At 61.1% G+C, this 17,426-nt stretch overlaps 1 protein-coding gene across 3 annotated transcripts in view; it reads left to right on the top strand.

Annotated features, from left to right (window-relative positions):
• The window catches only part of SEZ6L (seizure related 6 homolog like), a 47,719-nt gene extending 32,433 nt beyond the window's left edge, over window positions 1–15,286 (top strand). Inside the window, exons 4-17 of one of the 3 annotated variants that reach the window (XM_042805457.1) lie at window positions 2,820–3,012; window positions 3,558–3,743; window positions 4,195–4,360; window positions 5,217–5,383; window positions 6,345–6,539; window positions 6,631–6,769; window positions 9,476–9,672; window positions 10,871–11,065; window positions 11,190–11,381; window positions 11,599–11,793; window positions 12,531–12,563; window positions 12,714–12,810; window positions 13,031–13,133; window positions 13,372–15,286. In XM_042805457.1, coding sequence (XP_042661391.1) covers window positions 2,820–3,012; window positions 3,558–3,743; window positions 4,195–4,360; window positions 5,217–5,383; window positions 6,345–6,539; window positions 6,631–6,769; window positions 9,476–9,672; window positions 10,871–11,065; window positions 11,190–11,381; window positions 11,599–11,793; window positions 12,531–12,563; window positions 12,714–12,810; window positions 13,031–13,133; window positions 13,372–13,401 — 2,088 coding nt within the window. In that variant the 3' untranslated portion in view covers window positions 13,402–15,286. Of the gene's footprint in view, window positions 1–2,819; window positions 3,013–3,557; window positions 3,744–4,194; window positions 4,361–5,216; window positions 5,384–6,344; window positions 6,540–6,630; window positions 6,770–9,475; window positions 9,673–10,870; window positions 11,066–11,189; window positions 11,382–11,598; window positions 11,794–12,530; window positions 12,564–12,713; window positions 12,829–13,030; window positions 13,134–13,371 lie in introns of all 3 variants that reach the window. The other 2 variants (XM_042805456.1, XM_042805455.1) reach the window with 2 other exon arrangements.
• The last annotated feature ends 2,140 nt before the right edge of the window (window positions 15,287–17,426 follow it).

The following is a 17,426-nucleotide window of genomic DNA, read 5'->3' as shown; positions in this document are numbered from 1 at the left end:
TGCTTGGGGTGGGGTGGGGGTCAACTCTCTGTGCAGGGACCATGGGGAGAGCTCGGTAGTGGCAGGAATGACTGTGGTACTGCAGCCCTGCCCTGAAACAGAGATGGGGAGCGCAGAGCCCCAGGGCTGCTCCTGCAGGCACTTGGAGCCGTTTGACCCTCCGGTTCCTCCCCCTTGCACCCTTTGGAGTCAGACCCTCGCTCGCTGCAGGGGAAAATCTGCCTTTGGCGAGGAGCGGGCACAAAGCCTGGATGTCAGGCGTGGTCTTGGGAAAGGCTACCTGCAAACCTGCCCGGTGCTGGGCCGCATGAGAGCTCAGGGTCCCTGCTCAGCTCGCTGCTGGCAGCCCCCCGCGTCTTTTGCAGCATCCCGGAGAGAGCTGTGCCTCAGCCTGCCTGCCCCCGCGCCAGCCGGGTCGCTCCATCGCAGCCCTGGGAGCTGCGGAGCAGCCATTCTCCGAATGCTTAGTTAAATTATATTTATTTTTAAAATTCTTGAATCTTCTTGGCAGGAAATAGAATTTCCCTAAAGAGATTTTTCTAGTGGGTGAGCAAGGCTGGCAGTCTGAATCAAGGATCCCTCCTGTCTTCCCAACAGGCTCTTTAGGAGCTGACATTGGTGCAGGCTTTGATTAAAGCAAGAACTTGTCCTCCCCAGCCCCTGGCAGGAGCTCGCACATATGGTCCCTCTCGCAGCGGCTGACGGTCCCTGGCATGAGGCCACTGCATCCGTCTGTACCCACCGGTTACTCCAGAGCGGACGGGTCCCCTGAGGATGTCTGCCTACCCGGCACCGGGAACGGCGGGTCCTTCCCTGCTCCAGGCTCCTCTGGGCCTGTGTTTACAGGAGGGGGGAGGCTGCCGGCGGAGCCGAGGGGGTGCCCCCCCACCCCAGGGCACCCCACAAAGGGCCGGGGAGATGCCGCAGCGTTCACCAGCTGCTTCTGCAGAACTCTGCCTGCTCGAGCTGCTCCTCGGAAACCCCTTCCCAGCAGCAGAGCCAGGGGGGAGAGCAGAGCAGTTCGGCTGCATCAGCTGCTCAGCTGGCACCCCAGAACATTTCTCTTTCTAATTTGCCAGAGTGATTCGGTGCTAGATAGCGTGCTTGATGCTAGTCATCGCTGGAGGAAGCTAGCTGGGGAGCAGGTCTGTCTTTGAGTGATTTCAGAACAAAAATGTGTTAGAAACACCCTGAAAACATCTTTGCAGTGATTCAGCCCCCCTCGGGAAGCAAAGCTCCGTCCCAGCGGGAGCTGGAGGGAAATTGTCAGTGTTGTATGTAGCCCACTTAGCATCCCTGGGTCTCATCCTCCAAATAATTCATCCCCAATACCATTTAATTCATTCCATTTATTAGTAATTAGATCTGAGCCATCCCACTAGATGTGATGTGAGCACGCTGTGCTGGGAGGCACGTTTTCAGGACAAACCCTGGAGAAAAAGTGACTCGGGGCAGGTTGGGGCCTGGGACAATCACTTGGCCCGTGTTTCTGACACACAGCACCCATGAGGACTGAGGGCTGCTTCTCCCTGTGGTGAGGACCAGAGACTCTGCAGTGACCCAGCACCCTGCTGCAAATTAAGGCAAAATCAGCTCCTCCAGGGTTAAAAGCGTGGGCTGGGGTGAACACAGGCGTGCTCTGACCCAGCCTGGGGGATGCTCAGCCCGTTCCCGCAGTGAGGACTGGGCTTCTCCAGGCACTGTTCAGGACTTACGGACCTTCGGGGCAGGCAGGGAGTTACTCAATGGCGTTGGAGTCATTTCTCCTGGAGAAATCTCCCTTCTTCCAGCAGAAGGTCAGAGGATGCCCAGTGCTGCGGGTGGCTTTGAGCACAGTGCCAGTGGCCCTGGGTGCCGGGCACATCCCCGCCTCGTGTGCCGGGTGGGGGAGACAGGCACGGTTGTGACAACAGCAACAAATCCTTCTAGTCACAACATCGTCGGGAGCTCTCGCAATTACGGGCTAAGGCTGTGGTGTGTGCTAAATATAGAGCCCTGGTCCTCGCACACTTAAGGAAACAAATGATCTGATGAGCATCTTTCTGCTGAAATATGAGCCCATTTATTAAGCTAAATGGACGTGAAATGCAAATGTGAGGTTACTTTTCAGCTATTTCCAAATAATAATTAAAGCCTTTTGGGACTACTCATTAGTCGTGTTCGCCGTGTGACTCCCCATCCTCTCCCCGGTGCGGGTGAGGGGTCCTGGGGAGTATCCCTGGTGCAGGGGGTGGATGGTGAGCACCGAGCCCTACAGAAGTACCCTGGTTCGGTTGCAGACCTGTGCCTGGGACCGGTGACCCCAGGCCATGGCTGTGCTCCATGCCATGGTGCCCTGGGGCACTGGTGTGCTCCTGGGGCTGATGTGGGTAAACTGGGACCCCACTGGTGACTCATGTTATACCCCCCCACACCACCACCTTCCTCCTGTCTAACCGTCACCGCCTCCACCCGCCTGCCCAAATCCCCGCTTTCAGCAGGGAAGTAGATGTGGGTCAACTTGTGCCCCACGGAAGCATCCAGGTTTGAAACGCCTCTGAAGGGAGCGGCTCTAGCTGCCTGTGCCCGCTGCCCCGGGGGAGGGAGAAGGGGTCAGCGCTCATGGGGGGGCCCCCCCCTTGGGCTTGCGTGGGGTCCAGGCTGCTCCATCGCTGCTGAAGGAGCAGGTCCTGCCCCCAGTGAGCTGCTAGAGCAGCTCAGAGCGAAGGCAGTGGTGGTGCAGTGCTCTGGGATGTGCCTGCTCGCCTGGCACCCCGCCGGGACCCCCACCTTCACCCCCACTGCTCGGGGGTCTCTGCTCACCCTCCTCCAACCCCCAGGTGAAGAGCGTGAACCTGTCTGACGGGGAGGTGCTCTCCATCCGCGGCGTGGACGGCGATACCCTCGTGGTGCTGGCCAACCAGACCTTGCTGGTGGAGGGGCAGGTGATCCGCAGCCCCACCAACACCATCTCCGTCTACTTCCGCACCTTCCAGGACGAGGTGGTGGGGACCTTCCAACTCCACTACCAGGGTGGGTGCTTCCCCGACGTGGGCGCGCGAGTAGGGGTGGGACGGGGTGTCAGTCCCGTGGGGCTCAGCCCCGGCGGGCTGTGGGGGTGGAAGGGTGCCGGCGCCCGTTTCACAGCGTGCCGGTGCTCAGAGCGTCAGCTGGGAGGGGGGGCGAGCAGCAGCTCGTGTCGTGCCCCGGGCAGAGGGTTCAACGGGCCCCCCGACATCCCCAGCTCCAGCACTGTGCTCCTCACACCCGCCTTGCCCCGTTTGTGTCCCCGTGCAGCAGCTCCTCCTGCGTACTCAGCCTGCGAGTCTATTTTTTCCTTGAAGAGCTATAAAAAATAGATGAGTTCAAGCAAATTCTTTTTTAAAATAGAAACTAGGTCTAGGCAAAAGCAGTAACAGGTGGAGAAGCAGCAGCGTGGTGGTTTGTCGGCACCCGGCAGCGGGGTCTGTCCGTGGCACTGTGGGCACATTCAGCACATCCTCAGCACTCCCCCCTCGACTGCGGGGTGACTTGGAGCAAACAATCCCTGAGCTCAGAAATGTGCGTGCTTATTCCAGTGTTTATGCTGAGCTGCAACTTTCCACGGAGACCTGACTTCGGAGATGTCACCGTGATGGATTTGCACTCCGGTGGAATTGCTCATTTTCACTGTCACCTGGGCTACGAGCTGCAGGGCCCCAGGGTGCTTACGTGCATCAATGCATCGAGGCCGCACTGGAGCAGCCCAGAGCCGATCTGCTCAGGTACGCTCCTCGTTAGTTAGCCTCGGTGCTCAGAAAAACTAGGAATCCCCCAAAGGAAAAAAAAAAAAAAAATCAGAGTGGCTTGCTCTGCGCTGTGAGTTGAAGGCGGTCCTGGGAGCGTGTGAAAGCAACGCCCGGCTCTGCGCACAGGGCAGCCCGAGGTACCGCGGGTTTTCACATCAGTGGCAGCAGAATCTGCCTCCTGATGAGGCGGGTAAGGAAAGGAAATCACAGATTTGATGCGCATGTGTGAGCGGTGTGTGGGTATGCATAAAACAAAGCAGAGCCACGCCAGGCCAGAGGTTCGCGAATGACAGACTGGTGAGAAAAGCCGGGCGGGCACCGGCTCTCTGTGCCTCATCCCCGGGGGCTGTGCAGGAGCCCCGGGTGCGAGTGCCGGCCGGTGCGCTTTGCCTTGCCGTCTCAGCGGGGCTGTGCTCTGTGCCGGCAGCGCCCTGCGGCGGGACGGTCCACAATGCCACCATCGGCCGCGTCCTCTCGCCCAGCACCACCGGCAACCAGTCGAGCGGCATGTACTGCGTGTGGGCGATCGGGGCCCCCCCGGGCCAGAAGCTCCACCTACACTTCGAGAAGCTCCTGCTGACCGAGAAGGACAGGTAAGGCTCTGGGAGCTGCTGGCCAGCACCGAGGTCCACGGTGAGCCCATTTCCCCGCACCGCCGGGACTGTGGAGAGATTTGCTCTGCCCAGAGTGAGGAGCGGGGAGCTTTGTGGGCATTAAAATATTATCAGAGCTTGGAAGGTCCTAGCTGGTCTCTGCCTAGTACCTCCTGCCCTCCCAGCACCCGGGCTGCGGGTGTCTCGGCAGGCAGCACCGACCCGGGCGCGGGGTGCAGGCTGCCAGGCAGAGAGGATGGTGGGGATGGCGTCAGAGAAGGGTCCTGGTGCAGAAGATTTGGTTCCTGATATAGCTGTTCAAGCGCTCAGCAGGCAAGATGGGTCTCGGAGCAAAAAGAGCTGCGAGAGGCAGGCGCAGAGCGCCAGCTCCTGCTCTCCCGCTTCATGCCAGTGGCATTTTGCCGGTCTCCCCGCTGCGGGGTGATGCGGTGTGCTGTGTCACGCCTGTCCCCTCCTCCCGCCCGGTACCCAGTGCCCAGCGCTGCTCATCGCCACGGCGCAAGAAGCTGCAAGTGCCACGCTCTCAGCATCTCTAACACAAAGCACGCGCTTATGGTGCTGATGCTTGTGTTTAAACAGCATTAACATTCAGGCTGGAAACAGGCAGTAAAGCGGGTTTATGACTTGTGGTAAAATCAAAGAATAAAGCCCCTGTTTATGACACAGTAAAAGAGACTTATCAGGTTAGTGAATTCTTGTTTGCGCAATTTCTTTAAAATGCCATATTCTGGATCACCAGAGAGTGGGTGAAGGTGAGGAGGGGGTCCGGGCGATGCTTCGGGGGGGGGGTGTGGGGACACTTCTCCCACGTAACGTGCCGTGTCCTCCCGTGCAGGATGGTGGTGTACAGCGGGGACACAAACCAGTCCGCTGTCCTCTACGACTCGCTGCGTGCCGACAGCGTGCCCTTCGAAGGGGTCATCAGCGACGGCTCCTCCATCAGGATCGACTTCCTCGCAGAGGAGCCCGCGGCCGCCACGGCTTTCAACATACGCTTCGAAGGTGATGGGCTCTCCTTTCAGTACCCCTGGGAGCAGCCGGCCTCAGCCAACACTCCCGGGCCTCGGGGTGTTCGGGCTATTAGCAGAGGGACAGCCGTAGGAAGGGTCTCAGCTGCCTCCAGCACCAGCAGACCCATTGCTCCACTGTCCCCGCATCGCTCTAGGCATGAAAGCAACCCAACCCTCACCTGGGGCTGGAGTAGCTTAGCCTAGTGAGAAACAGGAAAATAAATAGTTAAATGTCGTTTATTCCAACAGGAAGGTTCTTTGGTGAGCTGAGTGTCCATGGGACACGGCTCCTGTGCTTGCCATGGGGCAGTGGGTGCCCGTGGCCAGGGTGGGGCCGCTCCAAACCCGGGCTGAAAAGGCCATCCGTGCTGTGGGAATCCCACAGCCTGCGGTGACCGTCACCGCTGAAGGCCCAGGCTGTTCCCGTAGCACGGCACCGATGGGTACGGAGCCCTCGCTGCTCACCAGGCTGCCTTCCGCCGGGGAGCAGCCGGGATGGCACGCTGGGCAAGCCCCGGGCAGCTCATGCTGGTTTGCTCCAGTTTAACATTGAAGTGGGTCCTGCTGCTGGGATCAGTCCCGCGGGAGCCCCACGCCTCTGAGCAAGCTCAATAATGAGCAGTAATCCCAGGGGAGATTGCTCAGCAAATACAGCAACCGGCAACACAGCGAGTGTGTTACTGATGCTGATACACAAAGGAAGTGGGGTTTAGTTAAACCTGCGTGGCTCAGGGCAGATAAACTGCTGTTAATCCTAATTGCCTGTAAAATACACCATGGAAGAGGCTATCTGTGCATGGTGGGGATGGAGAGATGGGTTTCTAGCTGGGGATGGCAGCTCATCTAGCAAAGCCCCGGAGCTGAGGCTGAGAGGAGCAGGGGGAGGCAGCGCTCCCCCCAGCCAGCGCCGTGCCCCTGAGGGGCTAACGGGGGGGGGGGCGTTTCTCTTCCAGCCTTCGAGCGGGGCCACTGCTACGAGCCCTACATCCAGAACGGGAACTTCACCACCTCTGACCCCACCTACAACCTGGGCACCACGGTGGAGTTCACGTGTGACCCCGGGCACTCCCTGGAGCAGGGCCCCGCCGTCATCGAGTGCGTCAACATGCGGGACCCGTACTGGAATGACACGGAGCCGCTGTGCCGAGGTCAGTCCCAGTGCCGCAGGGCGATGCGGGGCGGTGGGTGCGAGCACCCCTGGGAGCCCAGCTGAGCCCTGCCCACCCCTCGCTCCTGCAGCCATGTGTGGGGGGGAGCTGACCGCCATGGCCGGGGTGATCCTGTCCCCCAACTGGCCGGAGCCCTATGCGGAGGGGGAGGACTGCATCTGGAGGGTCCACGTCGGCGAGGAGAAGCGGCTCTTCCTGGACATCCAGCTGTGAGTAGTCCAGACCTCGGTGCCTGTCTCTGCCCCACCAGTGCTCAGCCAGCTTTGCTGCAGAGTCCCCAGGGACCCTCACCATTTCCCTGTTACTCCCTTGGAGCTTTCCTCATCCCCCTGTGACGTACTCGGCACCCAGGGGGAGGTGCAGGGCAGTACCAAGTGCTGCTCCTCGAGTTCAAAGCGCTGTTACACCATCCATTACTGTAGTTCATTGCTCCTGAGATGGTTTCTGGACTCCTCCGGAGCGCAGCCGCAGGGAGCGGTGCCACAGCAGCACACAGCCACGCTCAGCTCCGAGTGACACGAGGCACCATCACAAGCTGGTCCGTACGGGGCTTGGAGAGCCTCAGGACACCCATGAGCTCCAAACCTCAGCTTTGGACTGGATGTGATACAGGCCGGACGGGATGCCTAAGCTGGGGGAGGGCGCAGGGAGGCTCTGCCCAGCCCTCCCTCCTGTGCCCTGGCTTCTTTTGTGGCACTACTACGTCTTCACAAAATGCATCCGTTCCCCCTCCCGACTGCTGATTGTGTTCAGCAGCATGGCTCAGAAAGCTGCGGGGCTGCAGAGCAGAGCCACATGCAAACCCCCGGCTGCGCCGGCACACGGAGGGGTCAGGGGGGTATGGGATTCAGCGCCAGGCTGGGAGCCCTTGGTGTGACAATGCTGCCAATGCAAAGGGAGTCTCCTTCGATGCTATTTTGGGTTTTCAAGAGGAGGGTGTGTTTCAGATAAGGGCTTAGAGTCATAAAGGTTTTAAAGCTTTCTGTAAAAACCACAAGTCGGAGCTCCCAGTGCACCTCTCCCAGCTTTGTGGGTGCTTGGGCTGAGCAGAACTGGAGGCCAAGCAATTTGAAGTCATCAAACATAAATGTCACTGAGAAAATCATGTTTGACAGAAAGCAGAGATTTACTACAAATGTCAGCTTGCCACGGGGATTAGCTGGGCGCCTTCCAAGAACATTCTTAATAAAACATGTGGAGATTGGCTCAAGGATCTCCAAACAAGGCTGAATTAGAGGGGCTGACGTGCAGGGCAGGGGTCCCGCAGCGGCCGAGCAGGTCCTGGGCCCCCGGTGCTGTGCGTGAGCCCAAGCTTCACTGGGAATGTTACTTCAGCCTCAGACCTGATGGACACTCCTCCTGCGGGGCCAGGGGCATCCTGGTGCTGTCCCCCTGCCCCTCTCCCCCATGGGGAAGGGGAGGATGTGGTGCCCCTGCCCCCCAGCTCTTGCTGCCCAAGCTCCTCCTGCGCTGCCTGGTAGCAAAGCGCTGGGTGCTGGCTGTGCTTCCTGGCACTGGTGAGCCTCGCTGGCACATGGGATGGCACTGGTGAGCCTTGCTGGTGTGCAGGATGGCACTGGTGAGCCTTGCTGGTGTGCAGGATGGCACTGGTGAGCCTCCCTGGCACATGGGATGGCACTGGTGATCCTTGCTGGTGTGCAGGATGGCACTGGTGGGCCTTGCTGGTGTGCAGGATGGCACTGGTGAGCCTTGCTGGTGTGCAGGATGGCACTGGTGAGCCTTGTTGGTGTGCAGGATGGCACTGGTGAGCCTTGCTGGTGTGCAGGATGGCACTGATGAGCCTTGCTGGTGTGCAGGATGGCACTGGTGAGCCTTGCTGGTGTGCAGGATGGCACTGGTGAGCCTCCCTGGCACATGGGATGGCACTGGTGATCCTTGCTGGTGTGCAGGATGGCACTGGTGAGGTTTGCTGGTGTGCAGGATGGCACTGGTGAGCCTTGCTGGTGTGCAGGATGGCACTGGTGATCCTTGCTGGTGTGCAGGATGGCACTGGTGAGCCTTGCTGGTGTGCAGGATGGCACTGATGAGCCTTGCTGGCACACGGGATGGCACTGGTGAGCCTTGCTGATAAGGCAGGGTGGCGAGCAGGGGAAAGCGATGTCTCTGCCCACCCTCGGGGTTGGTCCGATCGGTTGACCCGTGCTACCAGCCCGGAGCAGGCAGCCGGCGCTAGGGCAGCAGAGGCAAGAGAAGGAGCCCGGCTTTCTCCCGGAGCCCCCCGGCCCCTCCTGCCCGAGGGGCAGCAGCCGGGCTGGGGGTGGGGGGGTGGGGGGGTGGGCTGTTTCCCGAGCTGGGTCGGGCCCTGGAGCAGGGTTTGCTGCCCGCCCTGCCCCCCCGGCAGCACCGCCGCCGTCCCCGGTGCCATCCGCGGGCCGCCACCGCTCTCTGGTGGCCGCGGCGACGATCGCGGCAGCGCGGCCGGTCCCGGGCGCCGGAGCCGCTTCCCAAACCCGGTCCCGGGCTCGGGGCTCTGTCCCGCCTCCCCCGCTGCTTCCCCGGGAGCTGCAGCAAGGGGAGGCGCCGCGGTGGGCCCAGTTTTTAGTGTTTTTTTCACGCCGCGGGGCAGCCCATCACCGCGCATCGGGGTGGCGGGCGAGGGCTCATTTTCCTCCTGAGCCACCCAGAGCTCTCGGCGGGGACAATGGAGCCGGGGTGAGCTGTGGGGTTGCCGTTTGAAAACCAGCACTGTGGACCCACTCGGGACCGGGCAGCACCACAGCGCTTGCCCAGCCTGCCTGGGGATGGGGACAGGGACAGGGATGGGGACAGGGACAGGCCACGAGGCAGGCTTGCTGCGCTGCAGTACCAGGGGCAGGCGGTCACCCCGCTGTCCCTTGAGCCCGCCACCGTCGCGCCCTGCCCTGGCTGCTCTCTCACCAAGCTCTCCTTTCCAGCCTGAACCTCACCAACAGCGACATCCTCACCATTTACGACGGGGACGAGCTCACTGCTCGCATCCTGGGGCAGTACGTGGGCAGCAGCGGTCCCCAGAAGCTCTACTCCTCCAGCCCCGACCTCACCATCCAGTTCCACTCAGACCCTGCCGGGCTCATCTTCGGGAAGGGGCAAGGATTCATCATGAACTACATAGGTAGGGAGAGTGGGGTGCTGGCTGCGGCCCCTGCCCTGACACTGCTGTGCAGTCGGGGGCCGTGACACACAGCCAGACCAAGTCATCCAGGTGCTGGGTTTGGAACTGGGAAGAATTGCTGTGACACCAACCCTCCTCTCCACATCCCGCTGAGCTCCTGCAGAAACCCCAAACCCCACTGAAGGTCTCTGAGTCAGTCAGTTCTGGGGTGGCCCCGTGCATCTCTCCTCTTCCAGGCTGGCAAGAAGGCAGTGGCATTTTTGGTCCCTGTTGGCCCTGGTCTGGCCCAGTGCAACTGCGGAGCCGAACAGGGAAAGGAATTGCTGGAAATAGGGGTGCAAGATCCCCCCACATATTCTGTCAGGCACAAAGCTGATGGCACAAAGGCATTGCAGCGAGGTGTCCTCCCAGGGCACGTCACTGGGTGGGCTCCTGAGACGGATGTTCCCAGATCCAGAGAGCCTTAGACTACGCCTGGAGACGGCTGTTCGCATCATCCTTCGGTGCAGCCACGTCTGCCAGGCTGGGGCGGCTGATGCTCAAGGAGGGGACAAGGGCTGGGAAGGGCATTTCTTCCCCACGGCTGCCTATGGTGTCCCGCTGCCTGTCTTTCCCCCGGCAGACTTCTTCCCAGTGTGTTTTCTTTCCACTGCTGACGGTTCTGGTTACGACAGACAGACAGCAAGCTGCAATGCAGATCACCTGCGAGGCTGCAGGTCCCCTCCTCGCTGCGCTGCAGCACACGGGGCTGGGCTCAGCGCTCGGTGGGCACGGGGCTGGGCAGAAACCCCTCACCAGAGCAAACCAGCCGTGCCGCGACCACGGCATCCACACCGCTCCTCTCCTGTGCTTGCAGCCAGAGCTGAGCCTGGCATTCCCAGGTTGCTCTTTTTGTCCCGACCCCAGCAAAGACACTGCCCTCTTTTCAGCAGCACCTCTTTTCACCCTGCCTGCTTTTAGGGTCAGGGCTGCGGAGGCTTCAAAGAGCCCCTGTTACCCGCTGCCACCCTGGGGATGCCACCCATGGACCGGGCTGCTGGCTGTGGCTGTGCTGTTGGCGGTGCAGGGGGCTGGAGGGCTCTCGGGGAGGGACAGGCACTCAGCGAAGAGCTGTGTGTCCACGTGCAGCGGCTCCAGGGAGGGCTGAGCCGCGGGGTCTCGCTCGGTGGGTGACAGCCAGCATCTCTCTTGGCTGCAGAGGTGTCCCGCAACGACTCCTGCTCCGACCTGCCCGAGATCCAGAACGGCTGGAAGACCACGTCGCACACGGAGCTGGTGAGAGGGGCCAAGATCACCTACCAGTGCGACCCCGGCTACGACATCGTGGGGAGCGACACCCTCACCTGCCAGTGGGACCTCAGCTGGAGCAGCGACCCCCCCTTCTGTGAAAAGAGTAAGTGCCCCGAGCAACATGCTGCTGTCCCCATCGCATCCCCGCGACCCACACCGCTTCGTAGCGGCTGCTGGTCCCCGCTGCGATGGTGGGGCTCCCCACTCAGGCCACCTCTGTTCCCCAGTTATGTACTGCACGGACCCGGGGGAGGTGGAGCACTCGACCCGCCTCATCTCCGACCCGGTGCTGCTGGTGGGGACCACCATTCAGTACACGTGCAACCCCGGCTTCGTGCTGGAGGGCAGCTCGCTGCTGACCTGCTACAGCCGCGAGACGGGGACGCCCATCTGGACCTCGCGGCTCCCGCACTGCGTCTGTAAGTTCGGGCACTCTGCTCTCCCGCAGCTCGGCTTGGCGGGTCCCGGGATGCCCTTTCCTGCATTTGAGACCTTCCCCAGCCGGGCCGGGTGGTGCAGAGCTTTGAGCTACCTGAAAGTGGGAGGGGGTGAGATCTTGGGTGCTGCCTCCCAGGCTCCTTCTCTCCCTTGGCAGCCCAAGCCCTGGGGCTCACCCTGGGATGTGTTCCCTTTCAGCCGAGGAGTCGCTGGCCTGCGATAATCCAGGACTGCCAGAAAACGGCTACCAAATACTTTATAAACGCCTCTACTTGCCAGGAGAGTCCCTGACCTTCATGTGCTATGAGGGCTTTGAACTCATGGGGGAGGTTACCATCAAATGCATCCTGGGCCAGCCATCCCACTGGAGCGGGCCCCTGCCCATCTGCAAAGGTAACGGTGGGGGTGTCTGGGGGGGGCGTGGGGACAGCCAACGGCTCTGTCCCCACCCCGGGACAGCCTGGGGACCTTTGTCTGGCTGCAGACCCCCAGCGGGTCTCTAGCTGGGAGCTAAACTCACCTGAGACCTGGATGCTTCTCCAGGTTTGTGCCGAGCTGGCTCTGCTGCCCCGGGGAGGGGGAGCAAACCCTCTGGCCACCGTGCTGGTGGTGTGGGGGGGGTGTGGGGCAGGCCTGGCCGCTTCCTTGCCTTAGTTGCTTCCCGTAGTGGTTTGCCCAGGCTCAGCAGGAACGTTCTGCTCCGGCACCCGCTGCGATGGGAGAGCTCAGCCCCAGGAGACCCCCTAGGCACTGGTCTAAATAAGGGCTGGGTTCCATGCTTTCTGGACACAGGAGGACCCTCCCATTGCCATTAAGCTGCAGGGATGAATTGTTCTTAATTACTACTTAATGAGAATACATGGAAACCTTGTCTCTTGGGCAGCAGGGCTCTTGGGAGGGTACCACCCCCCAGGCAGAGCTGTCCTGCCCTTGCCTCGCTTTCCCAGCCTGCTCAGTCCCGTGTGTGCGCTTACAGAGACCGAGAGCTTATAAAAGGCCAAAAGTTTGCAGCGTGGCTTAGGACCAAATGGGGCAGGGAGATGCTAAGCCTGGGCTCCCCACGCATCCAACAGCTGCCAGCACCCAGTCAAACCCAGTTACGTACCAGTAACCCTCCATTTCTCTTCCAGTGAATCAAGACAGCTTTGAACATGCTCTGGAAGGTGAGTGACATGCCTTTGCTGGATGAGCCCCACGCAGGGCCCTCAGCCAGAGCCTGTGCAGAGCCCGGGAGGAGGGAGGGGAGAAGCAGAGGCAGCAGGAGGATCACAAGGTGCTTGCAAATGCCAGCGTAACAGATCTTGTCCCTTTAGTAGCAGAAGCTGCTGCAGAGACATCGCTCGAGGGGGGAAATATGGCGTTAGCCATCTTCATCCCGGTGCTGATCATCTCCTTGCTGCTGGGAGGAGCGTACGTCTATCTCACAAGGTGGAGTGTGCAGTGGGGCTGGGGGGGCCAGGGCTGGCTCAGCATTGCCGTGCCCTCACCGGCCACATGCCCCGAACACTGAGCTCCTGCTCCGGGGTCCCCAGGGGGCTGGTGGGGAGCCGGGATGGGGGGGACGGGGCTGGTCGTGCCTTGTTCCAGGGTCATGCCGTGCAGCCCAGTGACTCTTGCATCTCCCCCGCAGGTGTCGGTACTACTCCAGCCTCCGCCTGCCCCTCATGTACTCCCACCCCTACAGCCAGATCACGGTAGAAACGGAGTTCGACAACCCAATTTATGAGACAGGGGTGAGTTCCTCCCTGGGGACCGCGGTGACGGGGAAGCGCGGGTTTTTCCGGGTGTGCGGCTCCAGCCCCACCAGTCGCTCCCGAGGGGCTGGGTGGGCTCAAGGAGACAGAGGGGCCGCAGGAGAACACGGCTTTCCCAGGAGCAAAACGGCACCCAGAGCCTCTCCTGCTGCCTGGGAACAGGGAGATTATCCTGAAATGTAGCTGCTGCCCTCAACTGGCTTCTCTTTCTTTTCAGGAAACAAGAGAATACGAAGTTTCGATATAAGGACAGCGGTAAGAGAGTCTCCGGCTGCGAACTTAATGTGCTCTCATAGAACTTCCTCAGTAACTAATCCAGAGACCACGTGGAGTTTGGTTGGACCCCTGGACCTGCTGTTGTCTTTCCTTTAGCCTCTTTATTGAAGATTTTACTGTTTTCTTCACTGTATTTATTCTATTTAAACTGCGATAGGTGTGCTGCAGAGCTCTGGGCGCAAGCAGCAGCGGGAGCCGGGGCAGAGCCGGGTCCCGGCGAGGCCAGGGCGGTGTGGGGGCACCCGCTGTGTGTGTCCCCCCCACACACACACACAACGGCGCATCCCCCGGCACTGCCCACACACACGCACGGGGGGGGGGCGGGATTTTTGCAGTTCTGGTGTTGTTAAAAATTAAAAATGTCTCCATTGCAAGAGCCTGCAGTTGATTGCTGGGAGCTGAGGTAGGCGCAGGGTTTGCCGCAGGGTCTCGCCGGCGCTGCCAGCCCTCCCCATCCCGCAGCTCCTGGCTCCCCTCGCCTCGAGTGGGAGCTGCAGCCAGGGGCTCGGGTGTCACCGGCTCCGGTGCCACCGGCGCAGGGACGGTCCTTGCTGCGGGGAAGCGGAGTGTGGCTCAGGAAAGCTGCCGGCCGGCGCAGAGCCCTGCTTGCTGCGCCGGGGAGCAAGGGGACGGCCCGGCACACACGAGGTACACGCCGCTTTCTTTTCCCGCTTTGCTTTGAATGCCAGAGAGGCAGCGAGCCAGGACTCACAGCTCTACGCAGAAGCATTAACCAGTGACCCCCCAGCAGCCCCGCGGAGCCGTGGGGACCCCCCCTGCAGCGCCGGGGAGCTCCGCAGCCGGTGCCTCTTTGCTCACGCCAGTTGTTCCTCTTTAGTGACACTTACCGTGACCCCTGCCAGGAAAACCCCGTTCCCGCTAACAGCCGGAGGTCACCCCTTACCCCCGCCCCGGGTAGCATCTCAGGGTAAGCAGGACGGAGTGGGCTCCCCGCCACCGCTCCCCCCGGCTGCGGAGCTCCTCGGCGCTGCAGGGAGGATCCGCTGCCTACCCCGGCGTGCGGGCAGCCGCGCCGGCACGGAGCTGGGCAGAGATCGAGGCAGCGCAGCCCACCCGGCATCTCCCACCCAGCCCCCCCCGTGGGGCTGCAGCTCCCACCCACAGCCCCCCGGGGTTGGCACCTAGGTGGGGCTCGCAGCTGGGCAGGAGAGGGAGAGGGGCAGGGGATGAAATCGGAGGTTGACGGGGGAAGGAAAGGCAAGCAGGCAGCGTGGCCAGGCTCCGGCACAGGAGACCAGCCTGTGGGGAGCGGATCAGGCTGAAATCAGCCTCTTGGAACTGGTCCCAGTGCAGGCAAACCCCAGTTTGAGCCTCAGCATCCCCCTGCGCTCCTTCGCTGCCTTCACCCCTGCCAGAGCCAGACACCAGCGGGGCTGCCCCCCTGTCCGTGAGGACACGGACCCCAAAGGGCCATCTCCTCCCCCCACACACCGCCGGCCCCCCAGCCAGGCCTTGGGGAGGACAACGAAGCCACCGATGTGTCCTTGGCTGCTGGCGTCTTTCTTCTGTCCTTGTAGAACAGCAATTGTAACCACGGGAGGCTGGTTTAGTTTTGGGATGGTTAGTGCATCTCCGCAGTGTACAGCTGAGACTTAGGTTTTTTCCTTTAAAAACAATGAATGTGTGTTTGTAATTTGTAAAGGTTAAAAAAAAAATAGAAAAAAAAAATGTGCCAAAAATGTACTAAGCATTTCATTTCCCTTCATACATGTCTGTTTTTATAAGAACAATGTGAAAATTGCTGGGATTAAATATTTTTGAACATGATAATCTACTTCCGTGGGAAGCTCTAGCATTCAGTCTAACCTCAATACAAATCGTTCTGTATTTTTAAATGTCTGAAATACTTTTGCAGAGGCTCGGACCGCAGGCAGGCCCGTGATCTGGCCAGCTGCACAGGCACGGGGGATGCAGCGGCGCAAGAGAGGGCGAGCGCCAGGCACGTGGCACACCTCCCTGCGGGACGGGGGCTTGGCTCTGAGCGTGGGGGCCAGATCCTGCCCTGCTGCAACCCCATCGTGTCTCCCTGCTCCCACGGGCTGGAGCTGGCTGAGCCCTGCTGGGACACATGGGGTGAGCTGGGGACAGCTCTCCAGCGCCGGCTCCCCCCTCACCCTCCCAAACCCAGCCTCACCCCCTTCCAAGCATCACCTGTGCCAGCCCAGCTGCAGCGGTACCCCCCATGGGGGGGGTGGGTGTCTGGGTCCTGTCCCAGGGCACTGGGACCCCACTGGACACCCGTGGCCACGTCCCAGAGGATGTGCGGAAGGTTTTGGGGGAGCCCCACTAGCACAGCCCAGCAGGGCTGGGGGTCTTTGGGGACCCATCCTGCCCATGCCCTGCTCGCCCTGATGCCCCACGGCCACCGCTCAGCAGCTCCCATGGGATGTGTGCCGGCTGGGGCAGGGCAGCGCCCCAAAACCCCAGGGAGAACATGGGGGGAGGCGGGGGGGCTGCCTTGCCTGCCCCCCGAGCAGCCCCACACCAACCACATCCTGCACTGCTGCTCAGCTCAGGGAAGACCTCAGGGCTGGGTAGGAAAAATCCACACCCCCGCCCTCTGCTCCCTGGGAGCCTCTCCGGGCTGTGCTGCTCCCGTGGGGGCTCATCTCTGCCCCCTGCCCGCCTGGCCCCAGGAGGTTTCCCCCCCCTCGAACCGCCCTCCGGGAGATGGCCAGGCCCTGCCACATCCCTGGGGAGCAGGGAGTATAAAAAACATCAGGCGTGGGCAAGGTGCCCTGGGGGGACCCCCTGGGAGTCTGGGGGGGACATCCCCAAGCACAGCCCCACTCCTTGGCCGGGCAGTGACACCCCGGGACATCCCAGGTTAAACACCATTTCCTGGGACGGGGAGGGACGGGGATGCTCAGCCCATCCAGCACCCTGGGAAATGCCCTTTCTCGGGGCATCCGCTGTCCGGCTGAGGAAACCTGGGGCCTCCCGTCCATCCCTGCACCTCCCCGCATGAAACAATAAAATAATCCTGCACTCTGCAAATGTGCTTTTAAAAAAGGTTATGACGTGACATAAGATAATAGCTTTGTGTAGCAGCTGCCAGGCTAATGCATAGGGGGGCGAAGGAGCCAAGGCTCTGATGCAGAGCATTCCTGGGGGAGGAAGCTTGGGTTATTTTTGGACAGAGATTGCAAGAGAATTAAAATGAAGGAGAAAAAAAAAAAAAAAAGAAAAAAAAAAAATCTCGATGTTGCCGTTCCTCCTCGGTGACGTAAAGCAGGAGCCAATCTCTGGCCTTTCGCTTTGTGCCGTGGATTAAGCTTTGTCTGGGTGAAGCAGCCACAGCCATTACCCGCCTCTCCCCTGCGGCGGGTGTGAGCCGGGGGACACACACACACACACACACAGGGTGCTCATCCCCTGGCGGTCATGTAGCCGTGAGGACTCACCCCCCCCCCGCACCCACCCACCCGATCTGGGGGACCGGGGACCCCCTTTCCAGCCGTGTCGCAGGGCGGTGAAGCAGAGTAGCTGCTCTGCCCCGGCGTGGGGGCCTCGTGCTCCCCAGGAGGATTTCACGCGGCCGTTCGCTGGCCACGTTCCTGCACCTTCCCCCATCGTGGGGTTGTTTCTCAGCAGGAGCCAAAAGAGGTTTTTGGGGAGCTGTGCTGAGGATGGAGAGCTGGGGCAGTGGCTGGCCCCCAGCCACCTTTCCCCCACCCCGGCTCTGCTAAGGGCTTTGCTCTGCACTGGGAGGCAGGAACCGGCCGCGGGGTGCCCACGGTCACTAGTGTCGGTGGTGACAGAGCCCTGGGGCCAGCGCTGACACCCTTCAGTGCAGGATCGGAAAAGAGCAACAGGGCAGAATATGACCAAAGAGCAAAGAGTGAGGGGCTCAGGGCTGGGCTGGCAAAGCAGCACCCAGAGTGAGAAACGCTGCAGGAGGGACGCAGGGCTGGGGGATAAAGCCATGCTCAGGGGCTCCTGCACTGTGCCGGGGCAGAAGCTGCTCTGGAGGGG

The sequence above is a fragment of the Tyto alba genome, unplaced genomic scaffold, assembly GCF_018691265.1.
Source record: "Tyto alba isolate M040663 unplaced genomic scaffold, T.alba_DEE_v4.0 Super-Scaffold_44, whole genome shotgun sequence".
Taxonomy (NCBI): Eukaryota; Metazoa; Chordata; class Aves; order Strigiformes; family Tytonidae; genus Tyto; species Tyto alba.
Note: the sequence above shows the minus strand (reverse complement) of the source record. Positions and strands in the feature narration are given on the sequence as shown.